The sequence below is a fragment of the Salmo salar genome, chromosome 12, assembly GCF_965601325.2.
Source record: "Salmo salar chromosome 12, fSalSal1, whole genome shotgun sequence".
Taxonomy (NCBI): domain Eukaryota; kingdom Metazoa; phylum Chordata; class Actinopteri; order Salmoniformes; family Salmonidae; genus Salmo; species Salmo salar.
The window spans coordinates 41,077,351-41,099,592 of NC_138302.1; the positions used below are offsets into that span (position 1 = coordinate 41,077,351).

At 39.2% G+C, this 22,242-nt stretch overlaps 1 protein-coding gene across 1 annotated transcript; it reads left to right on the forward strand.

The window, feature by feature from the left end:
• Positions 1-468: 468 nt before the first annotated feature.
• LOC106565021 (growth/differentiation factor 5) lies at positions 469-6,117 on the forward strand. The gene is made up of 2 exons (XM_014131591.3): positions 469-1,488; positions 3,443-6,117. Exons 1-2 carry the CDS (start codon positions 735-737, stop codon positions 4,303-4,305), a joined length of 1,617 nt encoding a protein of 538 aa, XP_013987066.1. The 5' UTR covers positions 469-734; the 3' UTR covers positions 4,306-6,117.
• Positions 6,118-22,242: the final 16,125 nt, after the last annotated feature.

The following is a 22,242-nucleotide window of genomic DNA, read 5'->3' on the forward strand; positions in this document are numbered from 1 at the left end:
TAGACAGGTTAAGCTCTAGAGCAGGCTGAATAAATAGAATAATAATAAGACTACGTACGACGTGCCTTCAGCCAGCACACCTAATAAGAAGTATGTAAGAAATGTAAAGTTGTGCTTTGCTTTCAGCAAGCACAGCTAATAATATGAGTATGTAAGAAATCTGGTGTTATTCCTTCAGCAAGCATCACCTAATAATACATATGTATGAAATCTAGAGTTGTGCTTTGCTTTCAGCAAGCGCACCTAATTAAACTGGTTAATGTTGGAATTCCTTTTCCAATTCTTGAGTTCAGGTTTGTAGATATTTCAGAGCACCTGCAGGGTTATGTGTGTGAAATATTTTCACTGGAAGGGGTTCAACTTTGAGAGAAAAAAACTGCAGTAGCATTACGCCATTCTTCCCTCTTGGAAAAAATGGGATTTAAACAAGTCTCTGACAAGATATCTAGCAGAACAGTTGGAGTTTAACGAAGTCAAGTATTCCCCTCTAAATGCAAACCTTTTTGGACAACTGTTGGCTATATTGGAAATCAAGACAAGCAACAGGACATTTGCATCACTATGGTACTGAATAGCGGATCTGGGAGTAACGGTTTGCATAGTCTATTTTACCATAGAATACTAAATTCTAGTCCACATTTTCACTATTCCAAACTTGTTCATGTTTACTTATTTCAAACGGGAAAAGCCTGTGCGCATTTCTCCCTGGCAAACATTCAAAGGAAGATCAGAGGATGAAAGTCCTGAAACGTCTCCCTCTTTTATTGGGGTGTTGGACTCTCTTATACCTGGAATTTATCCCAGTGTCACTGAGCCATACCGGGACGGCACAGCGCGCAACCGAGAGCCGAGGCAAGGAGCACGCAGGCGGAGCAGGTAAAGGAGTCAACCCGCGAATCACCTCAACTGCCAGGTCTACAGTAGGAAACTACGGCGTAGCGGGTTGGAAGTCTCCGAGCGCTGCGAGGATCACGCGCATTAGGACAGGACCCCCGCTGATAAAGGGCGAGGCAGCCAAAGCAAAAGCTGTGACATCAGTGTCATCACCACACGGCGTAACGGCGAGTAGTGTTAGTGGAGCTATCAATTTGGGACGCAAGGAGTCTGCGCGCTCTTGGGTACCCGACAGGGATGCTACCAACACAGCTGCTGTGCCTGCTTTCATGGCGTTGAGCGTGCAAACACGCAAAGGCGGAGATACGCCCAGACAGAGCAAAGGAAAGACTTTCCCCAGAGTTGCAACATCAGCACGAACTGGACAGCATAGAGTCGTTGCTGTGCAAAAATACAGCGCTCCGTTAGCCCAAAGGAGTGCCAAAGCAACGGGCAAACTGAGCGACACAGACCTTCCGAAGCACCCATTGGTGACTCCGCACGACTACATGTTGTCACTGTATTGGTCACTATCCACAGGAGAGGTGAACACCAGCGTGTTGCACGAGGCTGGCATGGCCAACACCATCACCAGCTTTGTGGATAAAGGACAAGGTACACTTTTGATGCCATAAACAATGTGTCATTTTTTAAAAATGGTCTCATAATAAAACGTAAAAAAATCTGCATTACTGCTTGCAATGTCACAATGGCGTATACATTATGGATCAATGGTCCAATAAAGTAGCTGTTTATTTCTGCTAAAGAAAATAGAATCATTATGAAGATTGAGGCAAAATTCTGAATATGCTTACTTATCTTTAAATGTAGCATTTAGTTTAACTCTATAAATATAACCACCAAGAGACCAGGTCTCAGAATAAATTGGAGCTGTATGCCTCTGCTCATCAAACCAACCTCTATTAGAGCGGTAAAGTCAAACTAAAGTCAAAGCAAACTTGAAGCTTAAGTCAAAAGGTTCCCTTGCTTGTGGAATGTGGCCCAACATAGGTTACTGGCTGTTTGACATAATACGTTTTTTACCTTGGTCATGGTTCTGTCACACTGTCAGTAGCCATCTGCATAGCCATTCCATCAGTGTTTTGCAGCCTCTAAAGTGTAAATAAATAGACCTTCGGGGTTCAAGTAGGTGGCCTCTATGCAATATTTTTTTTAGTGTGTAAAACTGTTTAAAATGATTAAACGACATTGGTTGAACATTTCTAGCTGCTAAAGATTTACATTTAAAACACTTTTTAATTTGTACTTTATTTGTATAACGTGTCCTCAGCAACTTGTTGGTGACCTTCATATCGGTTGAACCGTTTATGGGACAAATTCACTCACATGTGTATTAAAGTAGTCAAACATGTTATATTGAGTCCCATATCAAGCTTGTGACTATTCAAACATGTTGGATGCATTTTCTGCTTGTTTTGGTTGTTTCAGATCATTTTGTGCCCAATAGAAATGAACGGTAAATAACGTGTCGTATCATTTTGGTGTCACCTTTATTGTAAATAACAGAATGTTCATAAACACTTCTACATTACTGTGGATGCTACCATGATTACAGACAGTCCTGAATAAATTGGGAATAATGATGAGTGAGAACGTTATCATACCCTCCCCAAACGCTGACCTCCCCTGTTATTGTAAAGGTGAGAGGTTAGCATGTCTTTGGGGTATAATATTTGTGCGTCTAACTTTCTCACTCATCATTATTCACGATTCTATCAGGACTATCCGTAATTATGGTAGCATCTACAGCATCCACACAATACATTATTTACCATACATTTCTATTGGGCACAAAATACTCTGAAACACAACCAAAACAAACAGCAAATGCATCCAACAAGTTTGTAGTCTCAAGCTTGATGTAATCATTGCGTACTAGGAATATGGGACCAAATACTAAACTTTTGACTACCTTAACACATTAATTTGTCTCAATAATTTTGGTCCCCTAAAATGGGGGGACTATGTACAAAAAGTGCTGTCATTTCTAAATGGTTCACCTGATATGGATGAAAACATCCTCAACTTAAAGCTGACAGTCTGCACTTTAACCTCAGTCATTGTATCATTTCAAATCCAAAGTGCTGGACCACAGAGCCAAAACAAAAGATGCGTCACCCTCCCAATACTTTTATAGCTCACCGTATTTTTATTATTTTTTATCTCAGGTGGGGTTCCTAAACCCACAGGTCACTCCACATTGACATAGAGAACGGGTGGAGAATTGGCTATCTTTTGTATTGTTCCAGTGATGTTTGGTCCACTCTTAGCAAATGCCATATTACGCAATGGTAGGTCCACTGGTAAACAGCTGCAGGTCGACATTAATTGTCTGATTATTCGTCAATGTGGTCTGTAGTCTGCAAATGTCAGGTTTTAATGTACTTTCGAACGCGTACTGTTCCTGGATGAAAATCCTGGCTTTCATTTGTATATGGCCATACCAAAAACAAAGTGTGTGTTATCTGAGAAATGTTACCTCCTGTGTTACCTGAGAAGCCACATTAGCACATTTTATTCTTACCCTTGACTCTGTCACCTTTTACAGATGACCGTCTTCTCCAGCTGAGAAGACAGAAGTATAACTTCAACATCAGTTCCCTGGAGAAGGAGGGGTTACTGGGTGCCGAGCTGCGCATTCTCAGGAAAAGACTGGCCGACCCACGCAAAGCACTTTCTACTGGCAGAGTTTTCTGCCTGAAGCTTTTCACCTGTGCAGCAGGTAAGCAGAAAGCTACACTGCTCCAAACTCGAACCATCGAGGACAACAATACACCCAAATGGGAAGTGTTTGACATTTGGAAACTATTCAAGAATTTCCACAACACCGTCCAGCTTTGTTTCGAGCTGGAGGCCTTGGAACGAGGCCACCCGGTGGACCTCAAGGCAATGGGCTTCAGTCGTCTGGGCAGGCAGACCAAAGAGAAAGCTTTTTTCCTCGTGTTCGGACGCACCAAGAAACGGGACTTGTTCTACAGCGAGATCAAAGCCCGGTCGGGCCACGACAACAAGACTGTGTATGAGTACCTGTTCACCCAGCGGCGTATGCGCCGAGCCCCCACCACCCGTGGCAAGAAACTGGCCAAGAACCCCAAGCCTCGTTGCCACAGGAAGCAGCTACATGTCAACTTCAAGGAGATGGGTTGGGATGATTGGATCATTGCCCCACTGGAGTATGAGGCCTACCACTGCGACGGGGTGTGCGACTTCCCCATCCGCTCACACCTCGAGCCCACCAACCACGCCATCATCCAGACGCTCATGAACTCCATGGACCCTGACTCGACTCCACCCACCTGCTGCGTGCCCACTCGCCTCAGCCCAATCAGCATCCTCTACATTGACTCAGCCAATAATGTGGTTTACAAACAGTACGAGGACATGGTGGTGGAGTCCTGTGGCTGCAGGTAGCAATGGACAAAAGATTCACCTGAGACCTTTGTTTTATAGTTCAGCCAGAACCCTGCAAGTCAATGGGACTGAGTTTTATTTTTGGAGTAAACAGATTGGTTAATAGTTGTTAGGGAAATACACTTTGAAAGCAACTGACATGAAACTAATAACACAAATCACTTCCTGAGACCTTATTTTATGAGGAGGTTAAGGAATAATAATGTACATATCCAATGATGATTTGGCAAGAGATTTGAAACTGTTTAACTAAATTGATCTTCCCAATCCATGCTATTTTCACATCGTATGAACTGATGTAAATGTTTGCTTTTCATAGTGATGCACAAAAATGTCGTTGACTTTACTGGTCAAAGATTGAACACACTGCTCATTGTTAGTTTAGGATCAAGGAAACGATTTCTTGTATCACAGGCCATTTAATGTATCGCATTGTTATGTTAAAAGTTGCATTGCTTTGAACTGCTGTTCCATGACGTCACTTGTTGGATACCTTCACACCTATCGCACTGCCCCTTGTAAAGTACTTGAACCTTTGGATGAGAACATCTGCGTGCATTCATGTCAAAACGTCTTGTTTCTCTTGGACCAATATGATGTAGCCTAACCAGTTCCTTTAATCAAAATCTGCACATGCCAACGGTATTGCCACATCTCAAACTGAACTGGTGGGGTTTGGGGAAAGGTCATAAATGGTTTGTTGCAACACCAAAATAATATCTAACAGCTTACAAATCCCATTGAAGCATAAAAGCCCATTGATGAAATGTCAACGATACCTTGAATTTAACACATGTAAGGCATTGTCACCTTCCATTGAGTTGTTTGTATTCATACAGTGCCTTTGGAAGTGTATTTTGATACAGATACTTTAAAGGTACTGTAATATTGTATCTGTCCACTGTTCCAGATTTCTATGAAATATTTACCATTACAAAATATATTTAACAGAAGGATGTTAAATCTGCTTTTCTCTATGCTCCTGCTTGGCCTTAGTATAAACAGATGAGTTTGGACGTATACCGCTTTAAAAAAGCTGATTTGCCAGCTCAGCCAATGAGACGCTCATACACTTGGATATTGAAATTCGCTACCAACTCCACCTGCAGTCTGGACTTTAATTCTTTACCGAAGGCTACTGCCTGTAGTCAAATAGTAGGCTTTGGATGGATTCAGGATTTTAAACACACGATGGAACTACTACACTTTACTATAACAGCAATAAATGCAGACGGATTATTTTACAAGCATGATTCATTTCTGTTCATTGCTTTGTCACCATTCCTGATATTTTTGTTGTTAGCTAGCTACTAGCTAGACAACAAGTCGTGATTGGTAGGAGCTAAGCTAGCTAGGTAAATAACTGCTGCTACATATATTAGTCAACAGGTTCTCTTGACATCCAACTTTTAGTTCTAAACCACAAAATGTAAAATAGAAGTGAATGGTGAGCTGGTTGTTGTGTGGAGGATCTGCATTGGCTAGCCATTTAGCTAATCTATCCTCGATAGCTAACGTTGGCATGCTAGTTTACTGCTTCTAAACAGCCAGCAGGACAAATGGTTTGTTTCAAAAACATGTTTGAAATGGGGGTTTTACTGAGTGGGTTTTCTATCATTTATGCATTGATCATGACTACAAGTAAAGGATAAGTCAACATATTCTGTTTGGTCATACCCAAATAATATGAGCTTTTAAAAATGTTCACTGGACAGTTTCTTTAAGATGTAAACTTCAAATACATTTAAAAAATATATATTATTCTGATTTTGAATTAAATGAACCTGTTTGTAAATAAATGTAGCTCATGAGTTTGTGGAAATGTTAGTAACTGAAATTCATTGTGAATAAAATGCATTTCTTTGAAGTTGCCTTTTAAGTGTTTACATAACACACCAAGCTTAGCCTACAAATAATGATGCAGTAACATTTATTTATAGAATGCAATTGTATTCCAGCAGCAGTTACAATCAATAAGGTTGTTTGGGCACCTGAAATAATGTCCCTTCACAGCACTGCTTGGGTCTGAAATTACATTTAAAAACATTGATAGCAGACCTAAGCACACATTTCCACACATGGAGCCAGGAAAGGGATATGCAAGTGACTGATCTAAAGCTTATATTATACATTGACAGGTTTCTAGTGATTTAATGTATGAGAATTGAAAATAACAAAAAAAACAATTCACTTGAATTGAATGAATTTAGACATGCAGTAAACAGTACATTCATCTATAGTCCAACCTCTAATTGGATTATGCTTTATGAACTATGTCAAGTTTCCTATATGAGGGTAGAAATGTGTGCTTTAAGCAGAAACATGAATTGCTTACTGGATCAGGTTGTTGTAACTATTTGTGGCCTGCGATTGTGGCAAAGTGTCAAACTGTATCCTATTGAACAGGATCAAGTTGTTTTGAAGAGAAAGTTATTGTGCTTCGCAAAGTAATCATAAACATCCGTGCCATCGTTACATTTATATTTTAGTCATTTAGCAGACGCTCTTATCCAGAGCAACTTACAGTAGTGAATGCATACATTTCATACATTTTTTCTCCGTACTGGTCCCCTGTGGGAATCGAACCCACAACCCCTGGCGTTGCAAACACCATGCTCTACCAACTGAGCCACATATTTTAGAGTAACTTAATTGAACGCATTGTTAATTACAAGTCCATTACACTGTTTAACACTGATATTTTGGGAAATCTTACAAAAGCGTGTAGGACAACCCTGGAATGACAGTTCCTGAGAAGATCATGTTTATAGACTTGTGGCTTTGTCCAGGGTAACTGTTTCTTGTCCTAAAGGTATTTTCAGAAGTTAGCATTTTTGTTGGTTTTACTATCAAATCTGTCTAGGCTTCCCTGACCGATGTTTAACATTCAGTCTTGAATTTCCTTGACAGATGTAGGAATTTTTATGACAATAGCTGCAAAAGGAAAACAGACAAGTTTCTGGCATTGAGTATGACACCTTCACAGTAAATTGGCCAGTGTTAATCTTTCAGTGTACCATCTCTATTAACATTTCACCATTCTGTGGTGTAAAATAACCCCCAGTGTTGGTGTTAATAATAACAGTTATTGTTTTTCACTGTGAAGAGTAAAAGGGCGGAGTCGGTTATGCGGAGCAGCGGGACACTGGCAAAAGTGATGAGGGAGGAGCACCCTTCTCAAGTCGAACAGTAATCTGAACCACACTAACACTTTTTTTTGCTATTAAGTCAATCTATTCAAGTCAACTAAATGTGCAAAATGTGTTGATTTGACAAATCATGTAAAGTTAGACTTCAACTCAACAAAAGCTGTAAACATAAAAAATCAGTTCAGTTACCAAATAATTAGCTCAGACAACTTTAAAATCAGAACTAGTAAGCCAAATAAACTAAAACAAGATCCTAGTTGTGTTGACAAACCATGACATGTTATAATAACTACAAGTCGTTACATTGTCTTAACGTATAAAATCAAGTTGAATCAGCTATGAACTATGTGGTCCCTCAACTTTCAAATTAGATCCAATAAGTAAAATGAACTAAATGAAGACAACAGTTGTCTTGACTTTAAATGTCAAGTCAGGATAACTACAAATCTGTACATTAATGTAACTTACAAGATTAAGTTAAATCAGCTAAGACCGTGTTCATTTAACTTTTAAATCAGAACCAAGAAGTCAAATCAGTGGTCTGTGCAACTGCATCCGGTGCACATGTACTGTTGTGTGGGTTTGAGTCTGGCTTTGAACTTCTTAATTATTGCCCTAATAGTGTACCTATTGTTTAGTAGTGGAAAACATTTTTTTATTTTTAGAATTTGTGTTTTTGCCTTTCCACATTGTGATTGATGAAAAATGCATATTCCATGCGTGTTACCTTATTTGTATACCCTAATTAAAGGGAGCCATGGAAGGCCACAATACAGTTCCTTTTTCCATAAGTAAGAATCCCTATGGGGTGCCAACAGTTGTCACAATTGTCATTTTGTTGATAGGCTTGTTTCAAATGGAATTTGATTGGTGCAACTTTGTTGGCGGGACTTCCCCCATATTCCTTGCAGCCAATAAATTAATTTCTAGGTTACATGCAATATCTAATTTTATCATTTCTGACACCAATGCAGCAAATTTTAAAGAATATAACAGCAATAAATGCAGACGGATTATTTTACAAGCATGATTCATTTCTGTTCATTGCTATGTCACTATTCCTGATATTTTTGTTGTTAGCTAGCTACACAACAAGTCGTGATTGGTAGGAGCTAAGCTAGCTAGGTAAATAACTGCTGCTACATATATTAGTCAACAACAGGTTCTCTTGACATCCAACTTTTAGTTCTAAACCACAAAATGTAAAATAGAAGTGAATAGCATGAACTGTGTCAATTGTACGGGCAATTGGTTCATATTGTTTTAGCTGAGGTTTATACTGTATGAAGGTCTACACATGTGTAACTAAGGCCAAGCTGCTTTCCTAGCAAGTAGGCCTATTGTTTATTCCAGTAAGACTAACTGTAAGTCGCTCTGGATAAGAGTGTCTGCTAACTGAGTAAACTGTAGGAGAATGATTTACATATACTATCTCTATGCATGTATTAGCGATACTAATATTGGGCCTAAGCTTTTATGGCTAGCCATTAACCATTTGTGTTTGGTGAGGCCAATGTAGTGAAAGTAATGTGTAATGTTACAAATGGTTAAAAGAGATTAACTACAACAACAAAAAAACACTTGGAATGCATCAGATCACCTATCCCATTGTGTAGTGTTGATATAGATCAAACTTAATTTGGTTTAGCACTTGCTCCTTGTAATTCTAGTAATCAATCAATTATTAAACAAAAGTGTATAATGTTTACAATCAAACATATTTTTCTTTACTTTAGCCTTGTCGTGCTAGCACAATTTATTTTAGAACTCAGTGGTAATTTCAGGAAGTGGTCTGATCAAGACCATGCTCTGGCAGCTCCTCTACTGCATTCAACAGCTTCCAAGCAGGAGTGAGTAGCTTGGCTAAAGATGAGTATCTCCTTTAAAACAATACAAGCACTAGCATGTTATAGACCTACACGGTAAAAATATTTATTGGGTAAGATAACAAGTGCCATTTTTTAAAATAATGATAACTTTTCAGCACAAGTATAGCGAGGACATTAGCCACTTACATGCTAGCTTGCTGGTTAGCACCGCACAAACTACATGTTAAAATGGTCATTTGGTTACATTTAGAAAGAAAAACAGATATTTGGCTACGTTTGGCAAATAGTATTTTACTATCAGTTTAAAAATCGGATTACTTGTGCAATTCTGCTACATGTACTGTAGTATAATTGTAGCTAAGCTTGCTGTTATTAAATAGGACCGCTCTAGCCAGCAGCACACTTGACGCCAACTTGCAGACATGCTGACTAACTTGTCATTTGTTTGATAACCTGTATGACAGTAGCTAGCTACAAAAGCCGACTGTTGCTACTGTAGCTATGCTTGTAGTTATCATTACTATTAGATTGCGTGGTAATGAGCTGTTATCAGTTTGTTTTACTATTGTGGTTGTATTCGACTTGCTAGCCAAATATCAGATATAGGCATGTGTAGCTAAGTAAATTCTCCAGGGTATGTTGTGGTATTTAGCTAGTATGCTGTTAGCTAGCATTGCCCTATCTAGCATAGTGTTGGTCAGGACACATCGCTGAATTTGTGCAGGTGCTGGTTAGTTAAAGTGCGTTTAGTCAGCATAACGCTAGATTGCACATCTGGTTGGAATTGCACATGTGCTGATAAAAACTGCTTGTTGACTAGCTTGGAATTAGTTTGATAACCTGCAAAATTTTACAAAGGAAAGATGTTTGCTAGCCATGCTAATTAGTATTGGGTTTTAAACCCTTTTTCCAAAATATATGATTTAAAAACCTCAGAATATTTTAATGATTAATTAGCCTAATCTTGCAAGTAGTAATATTAGTATATGTTTGGTTCTTTTACAAGTGTTAGTTTGGGTGTAATGAGATGCTAAATAAACCATTTTATAAAAATTTATTTTGCACTTAGTAAACAGGTTTACCTAGACAGCACTTATCTTGAATTCCTAATCAATTTCAGAATAATTTGTTAATAATTAACTAAAGTGAATGAAAAATGTTTGTAAACATTTTTTAGATTCTTGGAAATCCAAAAGCATTATTGCTTCAATGGATGAAGTGGAACTGTAAGTACTGCAGACTTAACACATCAAATCAACACATCCTTATTAGACATTACAAATTGAAGCATGGACATTATGCAATAACCTGTCCAGTACCATGTATCCATCAAGACTGTGCACCTTTAAAACAGAAATAGCAATCGAAGCATTTGACTCAACACCGAAATGTTAAAGAAAGTTACTGCTTGTATAAAATGTGACATCTGTAATTTCTGAGCCCTGTAATGTTAAGCAGTACTTTTCTCATTTGAGAAGTCATTTATCAAAAATGATTATATTCAAGAAGAGATTCAGAAAATAAGTCCTGATTGGGTAACTGTTGATGCAGCAGTGAAGACTACCTTCTCATTAAGAAGAAAGGAGATTGTGGAAGATGAGCCCCTTGTGATTGACGTCAGATCTAGATGGCCAGCGCTGTTCAGAGACAAGTGCTTATTTAAAATCTGCAAAAGGACCAATTAGATTTTCTGTGATTGTTGAAATTAATAACACAATTTCTCTTACCTCAAGAGCTTGTCCCCCTTCAGACTTTTGTACATTTTGAGATGAAGGTGATTAGAGGACACAAGGAACTACTTAAGTTATCAATGTAGTACGCTTTCCAAAAAATGATTTTATCTGTAGTGCTCTTAGGCTGAGTGTAAAAAAACTGACTGTTTATAGGTCTGTCACAGTTGTCGTAGGAGAGAGAGAGAGAGAGGACCTAGGCGCAGCAGGTTGCGTGCTCATCATATTAATTTCTTAAATAAAGAAAACACGGGAAAACCAACAAAACAGAGACCGCCAGTTTCACAGGCTATACAGACTCTAGCAGTGTAAAATACAACAGCCCACAAATCCCCAGGTGAAAACAAGCATCTAATATATGACTCCCAATCAGGAACAATGATGTACAGCTGTTCCTGATCGGGAGCCACACAAACCACACAGAAATAGACAGACTAGAAAACCATAGAAAACCAACACTAGAACAATAACTCAAACCCCAGACTACATAAACCAAACACCCCTTAAATAACACACACAACCCGAACCATATGAAACAAATACCCCTCTGCCACGTCCTGACCAAATATAATACAATTACTCCCTCTGTTGGTCAGGACGTGACAAGGTCACACAAATGCAGGGTTTCACTCACATTTTCTGTTGTCAAATATGCCTATAAACCATTGTTGTTTTCAAAGTATTTGTCATTTTGTTTCATAGCTTGACTCTGAATCCCTTAACTTTATATACCAATGAACAAAATCGAGATATATTTCCCCCAAATCAGTATAAGTACTGTAGCTCTGTTGCCATGGTAACCCTTTGGTCTGAATGAAAGCGGCACTGGATCATTGTAATCACTTTCCTACATTAAATGCTTATAGGTATTTTTACAAGTGTTTTTGAGTTTTGTAGCAATGTAATTGGCTATTTTGCTTGATGTCCTTAGTGCCCTGGTTGATTGTTTTGGTGCACTGGCAGATTAGGCACCCCCTTAAGGCATAGTGGCCTTGTCCCTAAAATTCCTTCGCTAGTATGTTATGCTCTTCAAACAGGTTGCACTGGAGTTCATGAGACTGGTGTCTGTGGACCTCAAGAAAACATGTTATGAAGGCCTGGACAGGAATCTTTCCAAGCTCCTTGAATTCCACCGGGCCGAGAGTGGTGGAAGGATGGAGCTAAAACACCTTATGGACAGTCTTGACAAAGACATAGGTTTGATTATATTGACATTCAACTCTTTTGTACAGTTATTACCTACGTTTTGGTGTATTGATAATTGCTACTTTTTTAAATACACATCAATGTTGGGGATGGGACCTTAACATTGACAACCACATTAACAATGTCGTAAAGCAGTCAATTGTGCTTTGTTGTTAGAGTTCCAATCAAAGGAAGAAAGAGGCTGTGCTCCGAGGCTTGCCATACTTCCTGTGTAATCGGCCTGTGTGTAGCTGGTGTAGAGAGTCAGGCGCAGGACAGCAGATATGAGTAATCAACGTATTTACTCAGGTATTCACAAATACAACACAATATACCGAGCCCACAATAACAGACCGTGTACAAGACAAACAATTACTCACAAACAAACATGGGTGAACAGAGGGTAAAATAATGAACAAGTAATTGGGGAATTGAAATCAGGTGAGTCAGACAAAGACAAAACAAATGGAAAATGAAAAGTGGATCGGTGATGGCTAGAAGGCCGGTGACGTCGACCGCCGAACGCCGCCCGAACAAGGGGAGGAACCGACCTCGGCGGAAGTCGTGACATCCTATGAATGTTCCTATGAATGTCTGTCGCCATCTGAAGTGATTATAACACACAGGCCAAATCAAATGGGAATCAACTACAGTATATAAGGACATCTGTTTTAGAAATGTTTTATTTGTTCTACTTTTACTCAACCTTTCTCCCTTGCTAGACATTCAGTTGAGAATAGCGATTCAGCATGCTTTTTTGTCCAGAAGAAACTCAATCTTTATCTTGGACAACTTTATCTTGGACTGCATTGCAAAAATCAGGACCATACATTAAACACAATACTAGGTTTGGCTGATAATGTCAAACTACCATGTAAACAACTTGATAGCTGTTGTCAACGGTTGTGAGATGTACTTATGCTCAAGCTTTAACATATTTGAACGTATCACACATCCCTGGTGTATGGCAGCACACAATACTACAGTGCCTTTAGTGACATGTTAAATTCCCTATTGTTAGACAATTAACAGAATTAAAGTGGCATTGTGAGGAATTCCAAATTATATACAAAAGCGGTAAAAAGTATATTTCTTGTTTTTAAAATATAAAAGTGATTTTGATATGACTATTAATCCCTACACTATGCAGTGATGATTTTGCCATTTGAACAGGAATTGCAATCAGTTTTGCTTCAACATTGTTCGTCAGTGGGCTAGCGCCGGTCCGTCTTCAATATAAACTTTGCATTTTAGGCTGTGCTTTTGTGTAACAAATGAATTGCTTATTGTAGGGAATCATTGTCCAACTAACGTTTCATTTTTTTTTTTTAATATCTAGAAATATAGTTTTTACAGCTTTTGTAAGCTGATCATTTAAAAAGAAAGTAGTCGAGGTGGAATTGTACACACTGCGCCTTTTAATGTAATGAATGTTGTGGAAAGAGCTGAATGCCAAAACAGCACTAAATGATAGATGAGGCTTTACATTTTCAGTGTTGGATGACCATGGGCCTTTGCGGCGCTATAGCGGACAATCAATCGTTTTTTGCAAATAGAAACAGAACAGACATGTTTTACCTCAAATAAGAATGCATTCTATCAAGATCTGGGAGCAATCATGGTTGTTTGACGTGCTTAAGGACCATGCTTGTTTACTGGCGCAACGCTCTTGACCATTAGGCTACCTGCCACCCCACTTGCCTGCATCAATATACAACAGTACATTTGCAGATAGTTTCACAGAAAAATTGTATTGGAAGATGCTTTGTAAGGAAATCCCTCTAATCTTTGCCTATTTTTGTTCAGTTTTTCGGGAATCCTTATCGTTGTGGATGGAGCTGCTGCAGATGACCCAATGCCAGCTGACAATGTGGACTTTGCCCTTGTGATAGAAGAGCAGATGATGCATGAGCTACATACATGAGCTCCACAATGTCCCAAATGCCTTTGCCGCTTTGATTGGACTTCTTTATTGTCTGACCATGAATTACCCAAAATGTCTGAAATATGCTTTTGAGGTAGTTCAGAAAATATTCTTGAAGATTGGTGCAGAAAACTGTACAGCAAAAGTGCATGGGCTGAAGAACCGTCTTCTTCGTTCTTCTTCGTCAACTAATTGGTGTGTTTTTGTTTTACTCACATTAGTTGAGTTTATTACTCTGACAACAATGCTGTTATTTGCCTAAATCTTACAAATCTCAGTTTTGGGAAGACTTAAGTTATCCTATTTTTACGTGTGACCTTCAGTCTACAAACTACAACCGTCTTTTGTTAGAGACCATTGATTTGCTGTCATCTCTTCCCATTAACTACAGCACATTCTGAAAATGTTTCCATTTTTCACACTCGACCCCAACTTGTCTTAGAAACCATACGGAAGATTGTCTTTGCTCAGTGTTTGAAATGTTATTTACGTGTATGGGTTTATTGGGCAGTGGAATAAGAGTCCAGAAACATAATTTAGAATCACCTATAAAATCACCGATAAAATAAGGCAACTGATTAAATCATCTTTAAAAACAAGCTTTTTCAAGTCATGTACCTGCATGCAGGGATGTTCTTTAGTATGAGTCAAATTATGAGTTTGATTGTCGATTAAGTCAGAGTCCTGGTGGTTGATTTTTGAGCAAAACACTGGGGTTCACATAACCTCAATGTTATTTACGCAATCAAAGAAGTTTAATGGCATTATTTGCTACATTTTAGTTTTATTTAGCATGTTATTTTCATTTGGCATATGTGCTTTAGAATGTCAATTATTGAATAGAAGTGCTTTTTGGCAACTAAATGTTTTATTTGGCATAATGAATACATTCTTGCTAACCTTACATGAGTGAACAAGGTGTAGCCCCAACAAAGTCCAAGTCAAGACACAAGTCATTATAATCAGGACTCGAATCAGACTTGTGTACTACAGCCTTGAGACAATTGAGACATGGATTGTGTATGTGTGCCATTCAGAGACTGCTTGCATGGATGACTTAAAACGTGTGTGCTCGGTACCAGTAAACACGTTTCTAATGTTTAAGAAGTGCCACTTGTTTCAGAGGTGCCACTGATGACACTGTGATATAGAAAACCTACAAATAGTACTGGAAATGTTTACACACACAAAAAAAAGTTTGACAAAACATTTATCTTAAAAAAAAATTCTTAGCTGATATTGGTTAACTTCTTATGGGCAGGTGGGACGGTAGCATCCCACCTGGCCAACATCTGGTGAAATTGCAGAGCGCGAAATTCAAACTACAGAATTATAAATATTTAACTTTCATAAAATCACAAGTGTAGTACATCAAAATAAAGCTTAACTTCTTGTTAATCCAGCCGCTGTGTCAGATATCAAAAAGGCTTTAACTTCTCTGGGACATGTGAGAAGCTAGCGTCCCACCTGCGGGACACACTATTCAACAGCCAGTGAAATAGCAGGGCGGCAAATTCAAAACAACAAAAATCTCATAATTCAAAATTCTCAAACATGCAACTATTATATCCCATTTTAAAGATACACTTCTCGTTAATCCAACCACATTGTCCAATTTCAAAAAGGCTTTACGGCGAAAGCATAACATTAGATTATGTTAGGACCGCGCTGAGACAAGAAAAACCACACAGCCATTTTCCAAGCAAGGAGAGGCATCACAAAAAACAGAAATACAGCTAAAATTAATCACTAACCTTTCATGATCTTCATCAGATGGCACTTATAGGACTTCATGTTACACAATACATGTATGTTTTGCTCGATAAAGTTCATATTTATATCCAAAACCCCCATTTTACATTGGCGTGTAATGTTCAGAAATGTTTTGCCTCCCAAAACTTCCAGTGAATGAGCACATCAATTTACAGAACTACTCATCATAAACGTTGATAAAATATTAAACTGTTTTTCAAAGAATTATAGATACACTTCTCCTTAATGCAACCGCTGTGTCAGATTTTTAAAAAACTTTACAGCGAAAGCACACTTTGCAATAATCTGAGTACAGCGCTCAGACAACAACAACAAGTAATACAGATACCCGCCATTTTGGAGTCAACTAAAATCAGAAATAGCATTATAAATATTCACTTACCTTTGATGATCTTCATCAGAATGCACTCTCAAGAATCCCAGTTCCACAATAAATGTTTATTTTGTATGATAAAGTCCATCATTTATGTCCAAATACCTCCTTTTTGTTCGCGCGTTCAGTCCACTACTCCAAACGCGCGCAAAATGTCACGACAAAAAGTAAAAAAAAGTTATATTTACGTTCGTAGAAACATGTCAAACGATGTATAGCATCAATCTTTAGGATGTTTTTATCATAAATCTTCAGTAATATTCCAACCGGACAATTCCAATGTCTTCAGAAAAGAAAAGGAATTCAGCTAACTCTCACAGGAGTGCGCGCCACTGAACTCATGTCATTCTCTCAGTCATCTGACTCCAGGAGCTCTTATTCTCTCCCCAGTCACAGTAGAAGCATGAAACAAAATTCTAAAGACTGTTGACATCTAGTGGAAGCCTTAGGAAGTGCAAAATGACCCCACAGACACTGTATACTTGATAGGGAGTCACTTGAAAAACCACAAACCACTTCCTGGTTGGATTTCTTCTCAGGTTTTTGCCTGCCATATGAGTTCTGTTATACTCACAGACATCATTCAAACGGTTTTAGAAACTTCAGAGTGTTTTCTATCCAAATCTACTAATAATATGCATATCCTACCTTCTGGGCCCGAGTAGCAGGCAGTTTGATTTGGGCATGTTATTCATCTGAATTTCCGAATACTGCCCTCTGTCACCAAGAAGTTAAGGCGAAAGCACACCATGCGATTATCTGAGGACAGCGCCTCGCATACAAAAGCATGAAAAACATGTTTCAACCAGGCAGGTGCGCCACGAAAGTCAGAAATAGCGATATAATAAATGCCTTACCTTTGATGATCTTCTTCTGTTGGCACTCCAAAAGGTCCCAGATACATCACAAATGGTCCTTTTGTTCGATAATGTCCTTCTTTATATCCATAAAAACAGTTTAGCTGGCGCGCTTCAGTCAATAATCCACCCAGTTTCCCTCCATCAAAATGCATACAAAATGAATCCCAAACGTTACTAATAAACTTTTACAAACAAGTCAAACAACGTTTATAATCAAACCTTAGGTACCCTAATACGTAAATAAACGATCAAATTTAAGACGGAGAATCGTTATTGTCTTTACCAGAGAAAAATACCAAAGAACGCGCTCTCTTCCACGCGCTTGGAAACACTACAGCCAAAATGGGAGCCACCGAGAAAAACTACAATTTATGGCTCATTTTTCCAAAAACCAGCATGAAACTCTTTCTAAAGACTGTTGACATCTAGTGGAAGCCCTAGGCACTGCAATCAGGGAGGATTTGGCCTTATAATAAAAGTGACAGCCATTGAAAACAGTGGTAGGCTGAATTTTTCTTTTTTGGGATGGTTTGTCCTTGGGGTTTCACCTGCCATATCAGTTCTGTTATACTCACAGACATAATTTTAACAGTTTTAGAAACTTTAGAGTGTTTTCTATAAAAAATCTGCAAATTATATGCATATCCTAGCTTCTGGGCCTGAGTAACAGGCAGTTTTCTTTGGGCATGCTTTTCATCCAGATGTGAAAATACTGCCCCCTACCCAAGAGAGGTTAGAAGATCAATTACAGATCAGTGACAGCAGAATTTGTCTGCCTGTTTAAATGCACCATAAGACATGCAGCTCAAAATGCATTCTAGGGAACAATACATTGTTGCAAATGTATTTGTTTGTTAATACATAGTGTAATAAATGTTCTGAAATAGACGATTGGACTATTTTGTCATTACAAGCTAGATGTAATTAATGGATTTCAATGTAAGTTGTTGAATCAATCAATGTACTCTTGATAGTAAATAAATCATTGTAAATATAAACACATTTTAAAATGGAGATAAGCTTTATGTCACGACTTCCGCCGAAGTCGGCTCCTCTCCTTGTTCGGGCGGCGTTCAGCGATCGACGTCACCAGCTTTCTAGCCATCGCCGCTTCATTTTTCATTTATCCATTTGTTTTGTCTTGTCCCCTGCACACCTGGTTTTCATTCCCCAATCACACTGCATATATTTATTCCTCTGTTCCCCCTCATGTCTTTGTGTGAAATTGTTTTGTGTTACGTGTCAGTTTTGACACGCCAGACTGGTGTTTGTTTATTCCGTGTTTTGTCACGAGGTATGTTTATTTGTTTGAACATAATTATTGTGACTGTTTGCGTGTTTTGCACTTTTGGCTGGAGGTTTTAACGCAGTGGCGTCCGTCTGTTATGTACACCTGTTCACAACTCTCTGCTCTCCTGCACCTGACTCCACTCCCAGTACGCACACCATTGACACTTTACTAAATCTGAACTTTTTTTCAACTGTACATACTGGGTTATGAAGTTTACATGTTTCATTAGTCAAAGTCATTTTGTTGAGTGCAGCCTGTGGCAAGCTCGTCTGTTATGTCACTAATAGTATAGTTATTTATGTGTGGCCTGCTTGACTTGCTCGTAGCCACAGCGTAGCACCACCAGCCAAACAGGTTGAGAACTCTGTGTTACAATAAATTAACATGAAAGTAGGCTTGACTTAAGTGCATGTTGATTGAACAAGGATTGCAAATGGTTAACTCTTTTAACCTGTTAGGGCTAGGGGGCAGTATTGACACGGCCGGATAAAAAACGTACCCGATTTAATCTGGTTACTACTCCTGCCCAGTAACTAGAATATGCATATAATTATTGGCTTTGGATAGAAAACACCCTAAAGTTTCTAAAACTGTTTGAATGGTGTCTGTGTATAACAGAACTCATATGGCAGGCCAAAACCTGAGAAGATTCCATGCAGGAAGTGGCCTGTCTGACAAGTTGTGTTTCATCTTGGCTCTTTTTATTGAAGACTGAGGATCTTTGCTATAACGTGACACTTCCTACGGCTCCCATAGGCTCTCAGAGCCCGGGAAAAAGCTGAACGATATCGAGGCAGCCTCTGGCTGGAACACTTTATCGCGTTTGGCAAGTGGCCGATCAGAGTACTATGGGCTTAGGCGCGTGCCCGAGTCGACCCCATGCTTTATTTTCTTTCATCTGTTTACCTAAACGCAGATTCCCGGTCGGAATATTATCGCTTTTTTATGAGAAAAATGGCATAAAAATTGATTTTAAACAGCGGTTGACATGCTTCGAAGTACGGTAATGGAATATTTAGAATTTTTTTGTCACGAATTGCGCCATGCTCGTCACCCTTATTTACCCTTTCGGATAGTGTCTTGAACGCACGAACAAAACGCCGCTATTTGGATATAACTATGGATTATTTTGAACCAAACCAACATTTGTTATTGAAGTAGAAGTCCTGACGAAGACAGCAAAGGTAATAACATTTTTCTTATAGTAAATCTGACTTTGGTGAGTGCTAAACTTGCTGGGTGTCTAAATAGCTAGCCCTGTGATGCCGGGCTATCTACTGACAATATTGCAAAATGTGCTTTCACCGAAAAGCTATTTTAAAATCGGACATATCGAGTGCATAGAGGAGTTCTGTATCTATAATTCTTAAAATAATTGTTATGTTTTTTGTGAACGTTTATCGTGAGTAAGTTAGTAAATTCACCGGCAGTGTTCGGTGGGAATGCTAGTCACATGCTAATGTGGAAAGCTGGTTTTTGATATAAATATGAACTTGATTGAACAAAACATGCATGTATTGTATAACATAATGTCCTAGGGTTGTCATCTGATGAAGATCATCAAAGGTTAGTGCTACATTTAGCTGTGGTTTGGGTTTATGTGACATTGTATGCTAGCTTGAAAAATGGGTGTCTGATTATTTCTGGCTGGGTACTCTGCTGACATAATCTAATGTTTTGCTTTCGTTGTAAAGCCTTTTTGAAATCGGACAGTGTGGTTAGATTAACGAGAGTCTTGTCTTTAAAATGGTGTAAAATAGTCATATGTTTGAAAAATTGAAGTTTTTGCATTTTTGAGGAATTTAAATAACGCGCCACGGGATTTCACTGGCTGTTGAGTAGGTGCCCATAGAGGTTAAATGTGGCTTTAGAACAGATAACTCACACTTTAATGTTGTTTTAACTTATTATTTCCAGTCATCTAGTTGACACGCAACTAGATGACTGAAATAATAAGTTGAAACAACAAATCATTTTTTACAGTGCACTGAGTCGTGTTGTCAACAAGGCATCCTGGTGCATCATCCAGAAACATACAAGATCTCTTTTCCATAAAATATATGTTTGAATTCCATTCGCTCCATTTCAGCCATTATTATGAGCCGTCTCCCCTCGGCAGCCTCCACTGTTCCACCTCCACTGTTCCTACGTCACTGAGCCGACTTCGCCGTGGGCTTTGAACAGGCACTTTGATCATGCCCGGGTGGCAGCCCGGTTCCAAAACGAATGCAATCAACTTTCACCTTGTGCAATACACGCCTACCAGGTGCCGGAACAGATTAATCGAATCCCCGCAGATAATCTCATCAATACCAAATCCACCATTGTCATATTTCCCAGCATGCTCTACTTGCAATGTGTTTTTGCGCCTACATTGATTGATTGATTCATCTTATAGAGTACTACAGTATGAGTCATAATACTCATTAAACCTAGAGGTCAAACAAGGAACTGGTTCCAATTGTTTTTCCACCATTCATTTTTCTCATAGGGGACTTTAGAAACACTTAAAATAAGGGCTGTGTTTTGTGTAGGCCAGTGGAGGTCAATGCCGTTTAAGATGAGGTAGGACAAAAAATGTTTTATGTACATGGCCTTTTCTCTAATACAGCATATGGGATGACTGATGAATGGCGGAAAAACAATTGGAGGCATTTCCATGTTTTACCCGCTAGGTTTTATGGGTATTATGACACCTCCACTGTGGGGCTCTATTCTACACAAAGATAAACTAATCCAATCAGTTAGTTTGATTTATTGCACCTGTTACTGAAATGTTGGTAGTCAGTCATGTTAAATGTGAAACCAGAGGGAAAAAACTCTAGACCACCTTTACACCACACACAGAGACACATACAAAGCTCTCCCTCGCTCCCATTTGGCAAATCTGACCATAATTCCGTCCTCCGGATTCCTGCTTACAAGCAAACACCAAAGCATGAAGCACCAGTGACTCGATCAATAAAAAAGTGGTCAGATAAAGCAATGCTAAGCTACAAGACTGTTTTGCTAGCACAGACTGGAATATGTTCCAGGATTCCTCCGATGCCATTGAGGAGTACACCACATCAGTCACTGGCTTCATCAATAAGTGCATCGATGATGTCGTCCCCACAGTGACTGTACGTAGATACCCCAACCAGAAACAATGGATTAAAGGCAACATCCGCACTGAGCTAAAGGGTAGAGCTGCTGCCATCAAGGAGCGGGACTCTAACCCGGATGCTTATAAGAAATCGCGCTATGCCCTCAGAAGACCAATCAAATAGGCAAAGCGCCAATACAGGAATAAGATTGAATCATACTACACCGGCTCTGACGCTCGTCGGGTGTCGCAGGGCCTGCAAACTATTACAGTCTACAAAAAGAAGCACAGCAGCGAGATGCCCAGTGACACAAGCCTAACAGACAAGCTAAATCACTTCTATGCTCGCTTTGAGGCAAGCAACACTGAAGCATGCATGAGAGCACCAGCTGTTCTGGACAACTGTATGATCACGCGCTCCATAGCCGACATGAGTAAGACCTTTAAACAGGTCAACATCACAAGGCCACTGGGCCAGACGGATTACCAGGACATGTGCTCCGGGCATGTGCTGACCAACTGGCAGGTGTCTTCACTGACATTTTCAACATGTCCCTGATTGAGTCTGTAACACCAACATGCTTCAATCAGACCACCATAGTCCCTGTGCCCAAGAACACTAAGGTTACCTGCCTAAATGATTACAGACCCGTAGCACCCACGTCCGTAGCCACGAAGTGCTTTGAAAGGCTGGTCATGGCTCACAATAACACCATTATCCCAGAAACCCTAGACCCA

Excerpts from the sequence above, each read along its gene's own strand:
- LOC106565021 (XM_014131591.3), top strand. The coding sequence starts at position 735 with ATGAAAGTCCTGAAACGTCTCCCTCTTTTATTGGGGTGTTGGACTCTC. Across the intron at positions 1,489-3,442 it reads CTTTGTGGATAAAGGACAAG|ATGACCGTCTTCTCCAGCTG; the intron begins GTACACTTTTGA and ends CACCTTTTACAG.